The sequence below is a fragment of the Neomonachus schauinslandi genome, chromosome 12, assembly GCF_002201575.2.
Source record: "Neomonachus schauinslandi chromosome 12, ASM220157v2, whole genome shotgun sequence".
Taxonomy (NCBI): Eukaryota; Metazoa; Chordata; class Mammalia; order Carnivora; family Phocidae; genus Neomonachus; species Neomonachus schauinslandi.
In genome coordinates, this window is record NC_058414.1 from 18561584 (window position 1) to 18578028 (window position 16445).

General features: G+C 41.8%; 2 protein-coding genes across 4 annotated transcripts in view; one reads left to right on the forward strand and one right to left on the reverse strand.

The window, feature by feature from the left end:
* The first annotated feature begins 1666 nt into the window (after positions 1-1666).
* EFCAB10 (EF-hand calcium binding domain 10) lies at positions 1667-11730 on the forward strand. Of its 3 annotated transcripts, none has more exons than XM_044919911.1 (4): positions 1667-1796; positions 8396-8560; positions 8673-8760; positions 11685-11730. In XM_044919911.1, exons 1-4 carry the CDS (start codon positions 1688-1690, stop codon positions 11728-11730), a joined length of 408 nt encoding a protein of 135 aa, XP_044775846.1. In that variant the 5' UTR covers positions 1667-1687. The 3 variants fall into 3 exon arrangements, with proteins under 3 accessions (XP_044775846.1, XP_044775845.1, XP_044775847.1); XM_044919910.1 differs by lacking the exon at positions 11685-11730 and adding an exon at positions 10221-10298; XM_044919912.1 differs by lacking the exons at positions 8396-8560; positions 11685-11730 and adding an exon at positions 10221-10298.
* RINT1 (RAD50 interactor 1) overlaps positions 10024-16445 on the reverse strand; it is a 31654-nt gene continuing 25232 nt past the window's right edge. The window contains exons 12-15 of the mRNA XM_021682893.2: positions 14430-14644; positions 11675-11855; positions 11482-11600; positions 10024-10595 (exon numbers count right to left, since the gene is read on the reverse strand). Of these exons, the coding sequence (XP_021538568.1) occupies positions 10403-10595; positions 11482-11600; positions 11675-11855; positions 14430-14644 (708 nt within the window). The 3' untranslated portion in view covers positions 10024-10402. The remainder of the gene's footprint in view (positions 10596-11481; positions 11601-11674; positions 11856-14429; positions 14645-16445) is intronic.

Here is a 16445-nt window from a genome sequence, read left to right on the forward strand (position 1 = left end):
AGAGAGAGAGAAGCAGACTCCCCGCTGAGCAGGGAGCCAGTGTGGGACTTGACCCCACGACTCCGGGATCATGACCTGAGCCGAAGTCGGGCGCTCAACCAAGTGAGCCACCCAGGCAGCCCGATCCATTGCGTTCTTGATGAACTTTGGGGTTGCTGTCAGTGTTTACTATTATGAACAGTGCTGCTATGAACGTTCTTGTACATATATCCTGGTATACCTGTCCAAGAGTTGCTCCCAGAGTGGAATTTCTGGGTCATAGCGCAGAAACATGTTTATATTATCAAGACAATTCAAAATCGTTTTTCCAAAGTGGATGTTGCAATTTATGCTTCCATCATCACTGGCTGTTTTGTTGCACTGTATCCTTGCCAGCCCTCGGTATTGTCCAACTTCCTAACTTTTACCAGTCCGGTACGTGTAAACTGGCATTTTCTTTTATTTTTTTATTTTTTTTTATTTTTAAAGATTTTATTTATTTATTTGACAGAGAGAGACACAGCAAGAGAGGGAACACAAGCAGGGGGAGTGGGAGAGGGAGAAGCAGGCTTCCCCCCCACCCCAGCAGGGAGCCTGATGCGGGGCTCGATCCCAGGACCCTGGGATCATGACCTGAGCCGAAGGCAGACGCTTAACGACTGAGCCACCCAGGTGCCCCTGGCATTTTCTTTTCTTTTTTTAAGATTTTATTTATTCATTTGAGACAGATACATAGAGAGAGAGCATGAGCAGGGGGAGAGGCAGAGGAAGAAGCAGGACATGGGGCTGGATCCCAGGACCCGGAGATCATGACCTGAGCCGAACGAAGGCAGACGCCCAACCATCTGAGCCACCCAGGTGCCCCTAAACTGGCTTTTCTTGTAGTTTTAATTGGTTTACAGGATTGCGGAAGAGGCTGAGAACATTTTCATGTGTATGGGCCATTTGTCTGTTCTCTCCTTTAAGTGCCTGTTCTGGGACAACTCTCTGTTGAGCGGTACGGCCACAGGCTTCAGAGCGTGGCCCTCAGGGACAGCTGTCCCAGGCTAGAGTGTAGTTTCGAAGGTACAACGACGACTGAGGAGCGGCCCTCCTACGCACCTGCATCCCATCTAGCTCGGTGACATACCCTCAAAACTACTGTCAGAGGGTCTCTGGCTGATACGACCAGCTCCACGCAGCCTAGTTAAGCAGCCGAGGTTGGAGCTCAGGGTCCCGGCATGCTTCCCTGGCCCCCAATCCAGTGGAGAAAACCGGCTGTCTTCCCGCCCCGTTGCCGCGCTGTGCTGCAGGCTGCTCATACTAAAGATGGGACTGAGGACTCTCCACTGTACACTCTAAAATTCCACAAGTTCCTTCCGTTGTTAGTTCATCCTGTGTTATCGGAACCTGAGGTCTCATTCCTTGGGTCAACAAGTACTGCGCTAGGCGCTAGAGACGAAAACAGGAAAAGACCATCATGCCCAGCCCTCAGCCCGGCTGCGGGAGCGCACCACCCGCCCACCAGGGGCTCCGCACGGCGCACCGTCGGCCTCGGCGCAGGCCCCACCCCACGCCGCCCAGGCTTCCGCTCGGTGATGGAGTCTTGAACTCCGGGCCCAGGTCGCCCCCTAAGGGAGGCGCGTCACATGACCGCGCCGGGCGGAGGGGGTGGAGCCCAACGGCCGCGCCGCCGCCCGGTCGCCTAGCAACGCCCCCACGCGGAGCAATGCAGGCGGGCGGCGACAGGGAGCTGCAGGCCAAGAATTATTTGGAAAAACATCGGATTATGGAGTTGCTGAACTATCTCACCAGCGCCCTGCTCTTTTTCCGGCCAGGTAAGGGTCTGGCCTAGCACTCGGCTTTCGGTCCCACCCGCCTCCCCGCCCCGGCGGTGCCCAGAAATTCCCGGTACAGCCGTCCCTGCACGCCCGCGCGGCTCCCCGGTACCCGCTCCACACGCACCCTCGCCCCCGCCTCTCGGCTGCTTGAGCCCTTCTGCCAGCCCGCGCCGTGGCCCTCGAACGAGTACTTCTTGAACGGCCTCTTTGTGTCTACCACTGGCGAGGTGCGCGGGCCTCACGCAGGGGGAGGCTCGTGGCGGGTGGGAGAGAGGCTCGGGGGAGGGTCGTCCTTAGTACTAGGGGAGTGTGGGCGAGGGCCTGCACTTCAGTGTCCTCTTCTGGAAAATGGGGAGAACAGTACCGAGTTTATGGACACGCCGGGAAGATTAAATGAGTAATATGTAAATTAACCCTATGCGGGGCAACCAACAGATGTTTCATTTTGATTTTTTATAAAAGTATACGTATGGGGTTTAAAAATCAAAAAGTAGGGCACCTGGGTGGCTCAGATGGTTGAGCGTCTGCCTTCGGCTCAGGTCATGATCCCAGGGTCTTGGGATCGAGTCCCGCATCGGGCTTCCTGCTCCTTGGGAGCCTGCTTCTCCCTCTTCTTCTCTCTGAATCTCTCTCTGTCTGTCTCTCATGAATAAATAAATAAAATCTTTAAAAAAAAAAATCAGAAAGCACTCCAAGGCTTATAGTGAAAAACAGCATGTTCCTCCCTGTCCCAGATTCCTACTCTACAGAATGATTCCCAACTCCTTTAGCTATTTACCTTGATATTTCTAAATCACAGACTTGCACATACTTACTAATGTTCCCCCAACCCCCCAGGTTTAGATTTAGCCTCATACTATGTAAGAGGAAACTTCGAGCGCACACACACACTCACACCTGTTCCCACTCATCCCCACCTTCCCAATAAAGTTAGAATTCAATTTTGGTGTGACCAGTAGTCAGAATTTACATTATTATTAGGCAAATATCCACAGCTAATCCATATAGCATGCTATGATTATATTTCCTTTGCTGATTTCCCTGGAATTAATAATACTACATTTTAAATGTTTACTTAAATTTTCTGTGTCATTACTACTGATTTATCGATATCCTCTTTTTGTTACAAGCAGAGATCTCCTCTCAGTAGGAAAGGAGATTCATCCTGTAATCACCACCCGCAGCACATCCCCCGGCTCTTTCTGTCTTACTGCTCCAGGCTGGACTGATGGCCCAGCTGCCCTGCTGTGCTGTATGGCAATCATTCAGGGGTTTCCCTCTATCTAACCCTAATCCTCTTCACCTCTCTCCTGTGCTTACAGCCTGTTTGTTTTATGGTGCTTGGGTCTCCCTCTTTTTTGCTTTTTCCCCCCTTCCTCTAGAGGAACATATCCTCTAGCGGCTCCCTGAGACAGTGTGCTTTGTTCGAGCAGTAAATATTTTGAGAACTCACGTATATGAAAGTGTCTCATCCTACCCTCAAACATGATGATAACTAGGGTAGATAAAATTCTCAGTTAGAAAATATTGCTCTCAGAATTTGGAGGGCATTGCCCCTTTGTCTTCTAATTATCAATGAGATGCTGTTACCCCCTGTAACAATGTGAACTTTTTTTAAAAAAAGATCTTATTTATTTATTTATTTGAGAGAGAGAGAGAGAGAGCGCGCACATATGCGCGCACAACCTGGGGCGGGGGGGGGCAGAGGGAGAAGCAGACTCCCCGCTGAGCGGTCCTGATGCGGGGCTCCATCCCAGAACCCGAGATCATGACCCAAGCTGAAGGCAGATGCTTAAACGACTGAACCACCCAGGCGCCCTACAATGTGAACTTCTTGAAACATCTACAAACTCCAAAGGGGGTGGGAGGGGCAGGGAAAAGGTGAAGAAATAACTGAGGAGAAGCTAAGGAAGGGTTTGGCTGGTGTCCAGAGTACAGGGCAATGCCTCCAAGTTCCCTGCCCAGATCCTCTTAATGGCAAAGAAGAGGGGGCTTGTACCTTTGGTGTCTGAGCCCTTAGCCTGATGCTGCCTGACAAGTTTCTCTGGAGTCACCTGTTTTACCATAAAAAGTTACAAGTTTTGTTCTTCTACAGATCTATCCATTTCTTACTATTAATGTTTCATATTACTCACCAGAGTACGATTGATTCTCGGGAAGAAACACTATCTTCACCTGGGGTCTTTACGAAGCCTCTGGCGTTATGACATGTATCCCAGTTTGAAAAGCTTGGATCGTGAGGGATTTATGGAAAATAAGACTAGATAGTTGGATTGCATTTACTACTATTGAGGGAATAGGTCTACAGTCCCACGTCCTCAACTCCAAAATTCTAACAGCCCTGAAAACCACATTTTCACAACTCATTTAACAGCAAAACCTAACATAACCTGAAGTCATTCGACGTGTCACTTCCCAGTGACAATTCTGTGCTAGGGAGGGAGGGAGTATAAATGCTTAGGGGAGGCCTTTAATAAAATTAGAATTTCATTTTTATTTTTATTTTTTTTATTTTTTTTATTTTTTAAAGATTTTATTTATTTATTTGACAGAGAGAGAGAGTGAGAGAGGGAACACAAGCAGGGGGAGTGGGAGAGGGAGAAGCAGGCTTCCCACCGAGCAGGGAGCCCGATGCGGGGCTTGATCCCGGGACCCTGGGATCATGACCTGAGCCGAAGGCAGACGCTTAACGACTGAGCCACCCAGGCGCCCCAGAATTTCATTTTTAAAAAGGAGACAGTTGTAACCGAGATGACAGATGCTGCTATGGGAACGGTTAAAGGAGGATAAGGTATCTTTGAGAGTTATGGAGGACTAGGTTTGGGGGTTCCAGATACTTCCTGTATTTGAGTTATAGAGTGTGGAAAAGCCTACAAATTTTAGGGAGCACATTGCCTGGATTCATACTAGCTGTGGGTCTTGGGGAAGTGATGGTTATGAGGAATACCAGGCACATAGTGAGGGCTCAATAATTATTAGCTGCTGTTATTAAGATGTGAACTTGAGGTTTTGTTTCCCTTGAAAAACTGATTGTCATTATCAGCTGACATATAACTTAGGTGGTTAGTAACATTTGGATCCCCCCTTCATGTTTTATTTTTTAATTTTTTTTAAAGATTTATTTATTTGAGAGAGAGAGAGAGCGCACAGTTGGGGGGTGGGGAGGGGAGAGAGAATCTCAAGCCGACTTCCAAGTCCAGCGCAGAGCCTGACACGGTACTCGATCCCAGGACCCTGAGACCATGACCTGAGCCAAAACCAAGAGTCGGATGCTCAACCAACTAATCCAGCCAGGCACCCCACTTCATGTTTTAAAAAGTTATATCTTTAGGGGCGGCTGGTTGCCCCAGTCAGTGGAGCATGCAATTCTTGTTCTCGGGGTTGTGAGTTCAATCCCCATGTTGGGTAGAGAGATTACTTAAAAATAAAATATTTCTGTGAAGTTAATATCTTTTTCAAATTTATTTATTTGAGAGAGACAGCACACAAGCAGGGGAAGCAGCAGAGGGAGAGGGAGAAACAGTCTCCCCACTGATTAAGGAGCCCAATGTGGGGACGCCTGGGTGGCTCAGTTGGTTAAGCAACTGCCTTCAGCTCAGGTCATGATCCTGGAGTCCCGGGATCGAGTCCCGCATCGGGCTCCCTGCTCAGCAGGGAGTCTGCTTCTCCCTCTCCCGCTCCCCCCTCTTGTGATCTCTCTCTCTCTCTCAAATAAATAAATAAATAAATCTTTAAAAAAAAAAAAAAATAAAAAGGAGCCCAATGTGGGACTCCCATCCCAGGACCCTGGGATCATGACCTGAGCCAAAGGAAGATGCCCAACCAACTGAGCCACCCAGGCGCCCCTCTTTAACGTTAATATCTTTATTATTTCTGTTGTAAGCATTTTAAAAACATTTTTAGAAGCAGGCAGAGTATAAATTATAGACTCCAGACATAAACATTATAGCATCTCATATAGTCTAAAGGATATACAGTAAAAATCCTTCATCAGAGAAACACACCAAGTTCTATTAGCATTATTTACTTACTCTTAAAAAGAAAAGTAGTGAATTAAAATTCAAACAGCCTTTTTTCTCTTTCTGAATTTGATAAATAGGTCAGAGAGAAGCAACAGAAGACTACACACATGGTGTGATTGCCTTTAGTAACCCATTTGTTTCTATAGTCTGTTAAAATTTGTACAGAAAGGCACAAGAGAGATCTAAAAACAATCACAATGTGTGGATGTTATTTGAATAAGTGTTTAAATTCACTTTTACTTTTTAAATTTTCTTTACTTTTTTTGTAAGATTTTATTTATTTGAGAGAGAGAGAGCCAGTGCATGAGCAGGGGGAAGGGGCAGAGGGAGAGGGAGAGAAGCAGACTCCCTGCTGAGCACGGAGCCAGACGTGGGACTTGATCCCAGGACCCTGGGATCATGACCTGAGCTGAAGTCAGATGCCACCCAGGCGCCCCTACTTTTTTATTTTTAAAAAGTGTTCGCAATTCATAAAATTTGTGGGACAACCTGATACCATAAGACTCCTAGAAGAAAATACAGGAAAGAAGCTCCCTGACACGGTCTTGGCAATGATTTTTCAGATATGACACCAAAAACACAAACAACAAAATAAAAAAATCAACAACTGGGACTACATCAAACTTAAAAGCTTCTGCACCACAAAAGAAAGGATCAACAAAATGAAAAGCCAACCTATAGAATGGGAGAAAATATTTGCAAACTATATATCAGTTAAGATCTAAAATGTATAAAGAACTCCTACAACTCAATAGCAAAAAATCTGATTTAAGAATGGGCAAGGCGGGGCACCTGGCTGGCTCAGTCAAGAGAGCATGGGACTCTTGATCTTGGGGTCATGAGTTTGAGCCCCACGTTGGGTGTAGAGGTTACTATAAAAAAAAAAAACAAAAAAAAATGGGCAGAGGAACTAAATAGACATTTTTCAAAGAAGATATACAATGGCCTGCGGGTACATTAAAAGATGTTCCCTAATTATCAGGGAAATGCAAATCAAAACCAAAATGAGATACCACCTCACATGTGTTGGAATGGCTAGTGTCAAAGAGGCAAAGATAACAAGAATGTGGAGAGAAAGGAACCCTTGTGCACTGTTGGTGGGAATGTAAATTGGTGCAGCCACTGTGGAAAACAGTATGGTGGTTCCTCAAAAAAAAAAAAAAAAGAACTACCGTATGCCCCAGCAATTCCACTTCTGGGTATATATCCAAAGGAAATGAAAACAGGATCTGAAAGAGAGATCTGCACCCTCATGTTTATTGCTGCATAATTAACGATAGCCAAGATATGGAAACAGCCTAAGTGTCTGTCTACAGATGAATGAATAATGAAGATGTGGTATATTTATACAATGGAATATTATTCAGCCGTGAGAGAAAAGGAAATCCTGCCATTTGCAACGTGGATGCCCCTTGAGGATATGCTAAGTGAGCTAAGTGAGAGAAAGACAAATACTGCATGATATCACTTATATGGGGAATCTAAAAAAGCCAGTTGTAAAAACAGAGTAGAATGGTGAGTGGTGGGGGAGTAGGAGAGCTGTTGTTTAAGGGTATGTACCTGCAACTCGTAGGTCAGTCTTGGAAATCGAAAGCACGGCATAGTGCTTACAGAAGGTATTACTGTATGATAAACATTAAACTTGCTGAGAGACTAGATCTTAATTATTCCTGCCCCAAAAAAGAAATGATAATTATGTGATGTGATAAAGGTGTAGCTAATACTACAGTGACAATCATATTGCAAACTATAAATGTATCAGATCAACATGTTATGTAATTACATGTATTACACAATGCTACATGTCAGTTACATCTCAAAAGAAGTCCTTATCTTTTAGAGATACATGCTCAAATATTTATTAATGAAATATTATCACTGTAATTGACTTCAAAATAATACAGGAAGAAGGGACCTGGATGAGATGATGGTGAAATGAGACTGGCCACAAATTTTAACAGCTAAAGTTGGTTGATGGGTTCATTATACTTTCCTACTTTTATATATTTACAAAATTCTCAAGAAAAAGTCTTTTTTTTTTTTAAGATTTTACTTATTTATTTGACAAAGAGAGCGAGCACAAGCAGGGGGAGCAGCAGGGAGTGGGAGAGGGAGAAGCAGACTCCCTGCTCAGCAGAGAGCCCAACACGGGGGCTTGATCCCAGGACCCCTGGATCATGACCTGAGCCGAAGGCAGATGCTTAACCAACTGAGCCACCCAGGTGCCCCTAAGAGTCTTTGTTTTTATTTATATTTTATCCCTTTTAGCTGGCTACTTTCTTCCATGCATCATGTTGTACCTTTTTTTTTTTTTTTGGTTTTCGACGCTTGTCTGCAAATTAGAATCACCTGAGGAGCTTTTTAAAAAAATGCTCAGGTCCCATATGTGGGGTAGAGCACTTTATATATGTAATTAATTGTCTAATGTCTTGTTTTACTTGTAAGCAAGGTCTGTGACCCCAGTGCCTAGTACAGTACTTTGAACATAGTTATTTAATAATTATTAAATGATTGTTTCCATTTGTGATGTATCTTAATTTTATGTCAGAAAGAATTGGAACTATTCTTTTACAGAAAAGCCAAGAGAGTATTTAATATCTATATTGGAACGACTGAGAATTGCCAAAATAACAGGCGTGGCTTTTCCTTTCTTTATGGACCACTCTAACATTGTGTCTATGTTTGAGATGATGGACACTTCAGAGAAAGGCACCATATCATTCGCGCGGTACAGAGAAGGTCAGTACCCTCCACCTGCTGACGAACAGTGTGTGCTCAGTCTTTAACGTTCCCTAGTTGAAAATAATGCTCGCTTCGTAAATTTTCCCTTCTTCTCATTCTGATTTTACAGGCCTAAAAACCCTGGGTCTGTTGAATGAAGATGAAGTTTTAAAAGATGATGGACATGTAATAACTTTGGAAAAATTCAGATCTGAAGTGTAAGTTTATTTTTACATGGCTGATATTTAAATGACATGACATGACTTTGAAGTACAAGTAATATAATTTAAAACAGAAGTTCCTACCTTTTGACAGAAACATTTCATTCCCTTGAAACTTTCAGCTATCTAGAAAGCAAGGGGTGACAGTCAAGTCTGGAATTAGGAAGTTCCTGGGGCAGATTAATTCTTTTCTCAATGGGAAAGCCCAGCAGTTCTCAAAGAAATGTGGGAGAGAAGCTCCAGTCTGCTAGAACTAACAGAAAAGCTTTGTTCCCAATACACTAGTTGGAAAATCTCTCTATAAAATACAGAGCAATAGAAGTTCTCTCAGAGTTATTTCCTCAAAGTTATATATCACCAAGTAAATGTTTATTGATAGTATAGGTTGTGGGCGCCTGGCTGGCTCAGTCAGTAGAGAATGAGACTCTTGATCTCAGGGTCATGAGTTCAAGCCCCACGTTGGGCGCAGAGCTTACTTAAAAACAAACAAAAAAAAAACAGTATGGGTTGCATGCCAGCCCAACAATTTTAGATTTGAGGTATTACAGCTTGAAAAGTACTAACTAAATGCTAAGTCAGAAAAAAAAAAAAAAAAAAGCAATAAAATTTGATAGTTGTAGAAGGCTTCTAACCAATGGAACTCAATTCCTTTATTTTGTTCTCTGAGGATTTATAAATCAAGAAATCATTATGTAACAGAGTCCAGAGCCAGGGAAAAGTTGGAAGAAAAAAAAAGTTAAAGATTTCTATCTCATTCTCACTTACATAAACATTAAACAAAAACTGTTTAGTTCCCATCCCTACCCCAGGGGAAAGACAAACACAGCGCTCTGGCCTGAAATGTTTCATCCAAACGGAAAGGCTGCCTACTGTCATATGAATGGAACTAGGAAGGGCATTTATTGATTCATTCATTCGTTTATTTATAAAGATTTCTTTATGAGAGAGTGAGTAGTGCACACAAGGGTAGGGGGGCAGAGAAGAGAGCGGGAATCTCCAGCAGACTCCCCACCGACCGTGGAGGCCAATGCATGGGGCTTGATCCCACAACCCTGAGATCATGACCTAAGCCGAAACCTAGAGTCCGACACTCACCCAACTGAGCCACCTAGGCGCTCCTAGGAAGGATTCTAAATGTAAGGACATTTGTAGAAAATGAGAGCAATTCTGTTTTAGTCACCATCTCATGTTTTCTTACAGGAAATAGAGTGAATTTCCAAACCAAATACAGGAACTTCAATTATAAACATGCATTCTAAATTGATTTTTTAAAAAATTTATTTGCTACGTTTATCTACAGTAGTCTCCCTTAATTAGCATAGGAAATTGAAAATTCGTTGTAATTTATTATCTCTGCTCTTGTATCTTATTCAACAGACATACTTAGCATTTATATTTGTAAATGAAATTACTCCGAGTTTTCCTGGCTTCTGAGTTTCCTGTTTTTGTTTTCTTAGGAACAAGAGGACTGAGAAAATATGGTCAGCATTTTAATAACACCATAAGTCCAAGATAATAAATGATTCTATAAAGTTTTCAATTGTCCAGTTTCATTAATTCAGAACGTCATCATATAACTTGAAATCCAATTGGCTTCCTCTTTGTTAAAAACAAAAACTCTAAAACAAAAAAGGATGCATTATTTTCCAGTGTTAGGCCAGTTTGTCCTCAAATTAAGTAGAATCTCAACATCTTGTTGAGCCAGTTTGTAAATTCCAACTTCATTTAATGCCTCTGTGGCAGGAGGCTGCCCTGAAGCGGACTGGAGGACATCTTTCAGAAGTAGGGCAGAACCGACGTTCAGGTTCAAAACAATACAGGCTTCTTTTACACTGTTTAAAAAAAAAAAAGGTAGGAGGGAAATGAGATATCCATTATCTGTGTCATCCACATTATTCCACAATATTTTCGAAACTAAACAGCTTCCCTGCACTGTCCATATGCCCTCTGTAAAAAGTATTGATGGATTTCTTATTTGGCTCTTTCAACACATTAGGACTATGTATTTGTACAGTATTTATATTTAATAGATTAATGTAACAGGACCATTGTTTTCAATATGTATCTATTACTTCCCAAAATATAATAATGATACTAACACAATAGCCTATTAAATGTAGCTAAGACTTTAGCTAGATTAGAATATGGAAAGAAACAAACAAAATCAGGTAACTTACTAAAATGAGCAAAAATAAATCTTTCATTTTATAATAACTTTAAAAGGAATACTTTATAATCTCAAATTCCCCCAATAATTTAAGTTTTAAATCAACAATTTCTAAAAATACTCCTCTAAGACTTTTTCGTACATTTATAGTTATGCTTAGAACCAAAATTAATACTAAATATTTAGGAAAACAAATTTTCTTCAGGCCTGGCTTACTATTAGGTACTAAGCATATTTTCAATTTCTTCTACTTGAATGTGGCAGAACTGCACTTGTTCGCATTTTCTCTCTCCAGTAACATGCAAATAGGAGCATTAAACCAAATGCAAGCAACAAAAAGCCTAACACATAATTTAGATCCATTTTTGATAAACTTGGGGAATCATGAATCACATCTTAGGTTATCTGGGTACACAGTGCATGTTTTTAAATTTCAATTGATGCTCTATTTATCCCATCAAACATCACTGGAACCGGAGAGTTGTTAGAAAAAAAAAAAGGAATCAACCTCGTCTAAATGCTTAGTAGTCACTGTTAAATATTGAGCTTACTGTTTAAAATAATTTTCTGGTCTCTTGCAATAGTGGGAGAACAAGGGAAACAGATTCCGAGTCATATCAAACTGCAGCTGAGCCGCTCCTCCTTCATTGAAGTGATTAGCAAGAATGATCTGAAACAAAGAGCAGGTCCTGTAACGGCCACCTTGATCCTCACAGCCCCGACATGCGGCCTCCTCTTACTTACTTCTTGGTAGATGTATACATCCAGCTTCTCCACAAGCATTTGCCAGAAAATTTTAAACAAGGAGAAGCAGAGCTGCTGCTCCAGCTGAAGGGAGCGGTCTCTGAGCGTGAGCAGGAGTGGGCAGGCCGAGCTAGACAGGGACATCACCGCTTGCTCGGCCTGCGACGGCAACGACAGCCACCTGCAAGACACGAGAGCAGCACGGCCTGTGGCACGTTAAGTGTGACGACAAGATTTTCAAAACGTGGTGGTTTTTTTTTAAGATTTTATTTATTTTTTTGACAGAGACACAGCAAGAGAGGGAACACAAGCAGGGGGGAGAGGGAGAGGGAGAAGCAGGCTTCCCGCCGAGCAGGGAGCCCGATGCGGGGCTCGATCCCAGGACCCTGGGATCATGACCTGAGCCGAAGGCAGACGCTTAACGACTGAGCCACCCAGGTGCCCCAAAATGTGGTGTTTTTAAAGATTTAACAGATCCTTTCAAATTCGGGGAAGTGCACTTTGGATAAGAAACGATGTACCGCCCAGCATGAAAAGCTGTCTGAGAAAATAAATATATTTGGGGCGCCTGGGTGGCTCAGTCGGTTAAGCAGCTGCCTTCGGCTCAGGTCATGATCCCAGGGTCCTGGGATCGAGCCCCGCATCGGGCTCCCTGCTCGGCGGGAAGCCTGCTTCTCCCTCTCACACTCCCCCTGCTTGTGTTCCCTCTCTCGCTGTGTCTCTCTCTCTCAAATAAATAGAATCTTAAAAAAAAAAAAAAAAAGGGTGCCTGGGTGGCTCAGTTGGTTAAGCGACTGCCTTCGGCTCAGGTCATGATCCTGGAGTCCCTGGATCGAGTCCAGCATCGGGCTCCCTGCTCGGCAGGGAGCCTGCTTCTCCCTCTGACCCTCCCCCCTCCCATGTGCTCTCTCTCTCATTCTCTCTGTCTCAAATAAATAAATAAAATCTTTAAAAAAAAAAAAAAAAAGAGTTGGACGCTCAACTAAGCCACCCTGGCACCCCTGCCCATTTTTTAATTGGACTATTTATTTTTTGGGTGTTGAGTTTTAGAAGTTCTATATGTATTTTGGATACATAACTTCTCCCATTCTGTAGGTTGCCTTTTAGTTTTCTTGACTGTTTCCTTCGCTGTACAGAAGCTTTTTATTTTGATAAAGTCCCAATTGCTTATTTTTTGCTTTTGTTTCCCTTGCCTCAGGGGACCTATCTAGAAAAATGTTGCTATGGTTTTCTTCTAGGATTTTTATGGTTTCAGGTCTCATATTTAGGTCTTTAATCCATTTTGAATTTATTTTTGTGTATGGTATAAGAAAAGTGGTCCAGTTTCATTCTTCTGCATGTTGCTGACCAGTTTTCCCAATACCATTTGTTGTGGAGACTGTCTTTTTCCCATTTTTCCTTCCTGCTTTGTGGAAGATTAATTGACCATATAATCATGGATTTATTTCTGGATTTTCTATTCTGTTCTATGATCTAGGTGTCTATTTTTGTCAGTACTGTACTGTTTTGATGCCTACAGCTTTGTATTGTAATTGAGGTCTGGAATCGTGATGCTTCCAGCCATGCTTTTTATTTGTTTTCCAAGACTGCTTTGGCTGTTCGAAGTCTTTTGTGGTTCCATACAAATTTTAGGATTATTTGTTCTAGCTCTGTGAAAAATGCTGTTGGTATTTTGACAGGGATTGCATTAAACGTGTAGATTGCTTTGGGTAGCATAGACTTTTTAACAATGTTTGTTCTTCCAATCCATGAGCAGGGAATGTCTTTCCATTTCTTTGTGCCATCTTCAATTTTTTTCATCAGTGTTATAGTTTTCAGAGTACAGGTCTTTCACCTCTTTAGTTAGGTTTATTCCTAGGTTATCTTATTATTTTTGGTACAATTGTAAATGGGATGGTTTCCTTAATTTCTTTTTCTGCTTCTTTATTATTGGTGTATAGAAATGCTACAGATTTTTGTACATTGTGTATTCTATGACTTTACTGAATTCATTATTCTACCAGTTTGTTGGTGGAGTCTTTCAGGTTTTCTATATACAGTATAAGGTCATCAACAATTAACGTTTTACTTCTTCCTTACCGATCTGGATGTCTTTTATTTCTTTTTGTTGTGTGATTGCTGTGGTTAGGACTTCCAGTATTAGATTGAATAAAGTGGTGAGAGTGGACATCCCTGTTTTGTTCTGACCTTAGGGGGAAAGGCTCTCAGCTTTTCCCCACTGAGGATGATGTTCACTGTGGGATTTTCATATATGGCCTTTATTATGTTGAGGTATGCTCCCTCTAAACCTAATTTGTTGAGGGTTTTTTACCATGAATGGATGTTATACTTTGTCAAATGTTTTTTCTGCATCTACTGAAATGATTATATGGTTATCCTTTCTCCTACTGATGTAAATGTGTGTCGCTGACTGATTTGCAAATATTGAACTACTCTTGCAACCCAGGAATAAATCCCACTTGATTGTGGAGAATGATTTTTTTTTAATGGACTGTTGGGTTTGGCTTGGTAGTATTTTGTTGAGGATTTTTGCATCTATATTCATCAGGGAGATTGGCCTGCAATTCTCTTTTTTTGTGGTGGCTTTATCTGGTTTCGGTATCAGGATAATGCTGGCCTCATGGAATGAATTAGGAAGTTTTCCTTCCTCTTCTAATTTTTGGAATAATTTGAGAAAAATAGGTATTTATCATCTTTCAATTTTTAGCAAACTGGATTTGATAGTTGAATTGTCAGTAAATACAAAAGGACCTACCTTTCTTTTTTATACAATTTTGCAGCTTCTTTAACTTCTCTAAAAACGTGGTCTACTTGGCGGGTCAACATGTCATGCTTTAAACGTTCCAGCAGGTTAATCATGTCATCAAAGACAGAACTCTCCATCGAGGCTAGCTGTCCCAGCTGCAACTTACTGAGGGTGTTATTCTCTGCAAAGACCTCCAGTGCTGCCTGTTGAAGTTGTAGGAAGAACTGAAAGCAAAAATAGGTCAATATGGTCATTAAGATACTTCTTTTTTAACAGCTTGAAATATAATTCATGTACTACATCTCATTCATTTCAAGTGGACAATTCATTGGCTTTTAGCATATATTCAGAGTTGTGCATTTATCACCAGAGTCAATTTTAGAATGTTTCCATTACCCCAAAAAGATACCCCACACTTAACCATCATCTCCCAATCCCTTCCCTGCATGCCACCCCCAACCATAGGCAACCACTGATCTTCCTGTCTTTGTCGACTTGCCTGTTCTGGACGTTTCATAGAAATGTAATTATATAATTTATGGTTCTTTGTGACTGGCTTCTTTCACTTAGTATGTTTTCAAGGTTCATCTATGTTGTAATACGTATCAGGACTTAATTTCTTTTCATTACTGAATAATATTCCATTATATTTACATTTACATTTTATTTATATATATCTATTTTATTTATCCATTCATCAGTTGACAGATAATTGGGTTCTTTCCACCTTTTTGTCTTTATGAATAATACCACTATGAACATTTGTGTGTAAGTTTTTGTGTAGATAATTGTCTTCATTTCTCTTGGATATACCTAGAAGTAGAATTGCTGGATCATATGGTAATTCTTTAACTATTTGAGGATATGACAGACTATTCTCCCCAGTGACTGCACCAGCCATGTGTGACCATTCAAATTTCTCCACATCTGAACTAGTAACACTTACTATCTTTTTTAGTATAGCCATCTTAGTTTATATTTAGTTGTATCTCACTGTGATTTTTTTTTTTTTTTGAGATAGAGAGTGTGAGTGTAAGCAGTGGGGGTGGGTGGCAGAGGGAAAGGGAGAAAGAGAATCTCAAGCAGACTCCTCACCCAGCATAGAGCCCAACGTGGGGCTGGATCTCATGACCCTGAGATCATGACCTGAGCCAAAATCAAGGGTTGGATGCTCAACCAACTGAGCCAGCCAGGTACCCCATCTCATTGTGATTCTATTTTTGATTTATTTTTATTTAAATTCAATTAATTAACATATAATGTATTATTGGTTTCAGAGGTAGAGGTCTCACTGTGATTTTAATTTGCATTTGCCTGATGGGTAACTTCTTTGGGTACTCATTTTTTCCAGACACAGACTGAGAATTGTAGTAAACCCAGCAGATTTATGAGAGTTAAGAAAAATAAAATGTCATTTTTACAGTGGCATTTTCAGTACGGTAGAAAAAATATTTTTTCTAATACGAATAATGCTGTAGATAATTAGTAAAAGATTAAAAACAGCCTAAATGTCCACTGACAGGGGACTGGATATGGCCACACTAGTGACTGTTCACGGATGGACATGTGAAAAGCCAAGTTGGTATTTTCTGCTCAAACTATCTGAGAAGAGGCACTTGTCCTTTTGAGGTTGCTGAAGGACAATGTGAGCTTGGAGTACCTTGGTACCTGTGGCCACACCTCCCAGAGCCTGCCTGAGAATGAAGCCAGAAGTGAACGAGTTTAGGGCAGCCATGCCTAATACTTTCAGTTACACAAATTCCTCACCTCCTCTCTCCAGCCCCTGACCCCCACTCAGGCCAGCATCAATTGGGGTTCTGTCACCTACAACTCAAAAATTCCTGACTCTGAAGGGCTGGGTATGTCGGGCTTGGCATAATCTGGCAATAGTCAGACAGCTATTAGTATAGAATCTAAATGAATGGAAGGTGAACTCTGTCCACTCGTCTTTTTTCTACCTAGGAAATACAAGAGCTTTAATTTTATTGTTAAGCATTTATAGGCTGAAGGACCATGAAGATGGTT

Bases quoted from the DNA above. Each gene is read 5' to 3' on its own strand.
- EFCAB10 (XM_044919911.1), top strand. From the start codon at position 1,688: ATGCAGGCGGGCGGCGACAGGGAGCTGCAGGCCAAGAATTATTTGGAA. The intron at 1,797-8,395 runs GTAAGGGTCTGG...ATTCTTTTACAG, and splicing joins CCTGCTCTTTTTCCGGCCAG to AAAAGCCAAGAGAGTATTTA. The intron at 8,561-8,672 runs GTCAGTACCCTC...CTGATTTTACAG, and splicing joins ATTCGCGCGGTACAGAGAAG to GCCTAAAAACCCTGGGTCTG.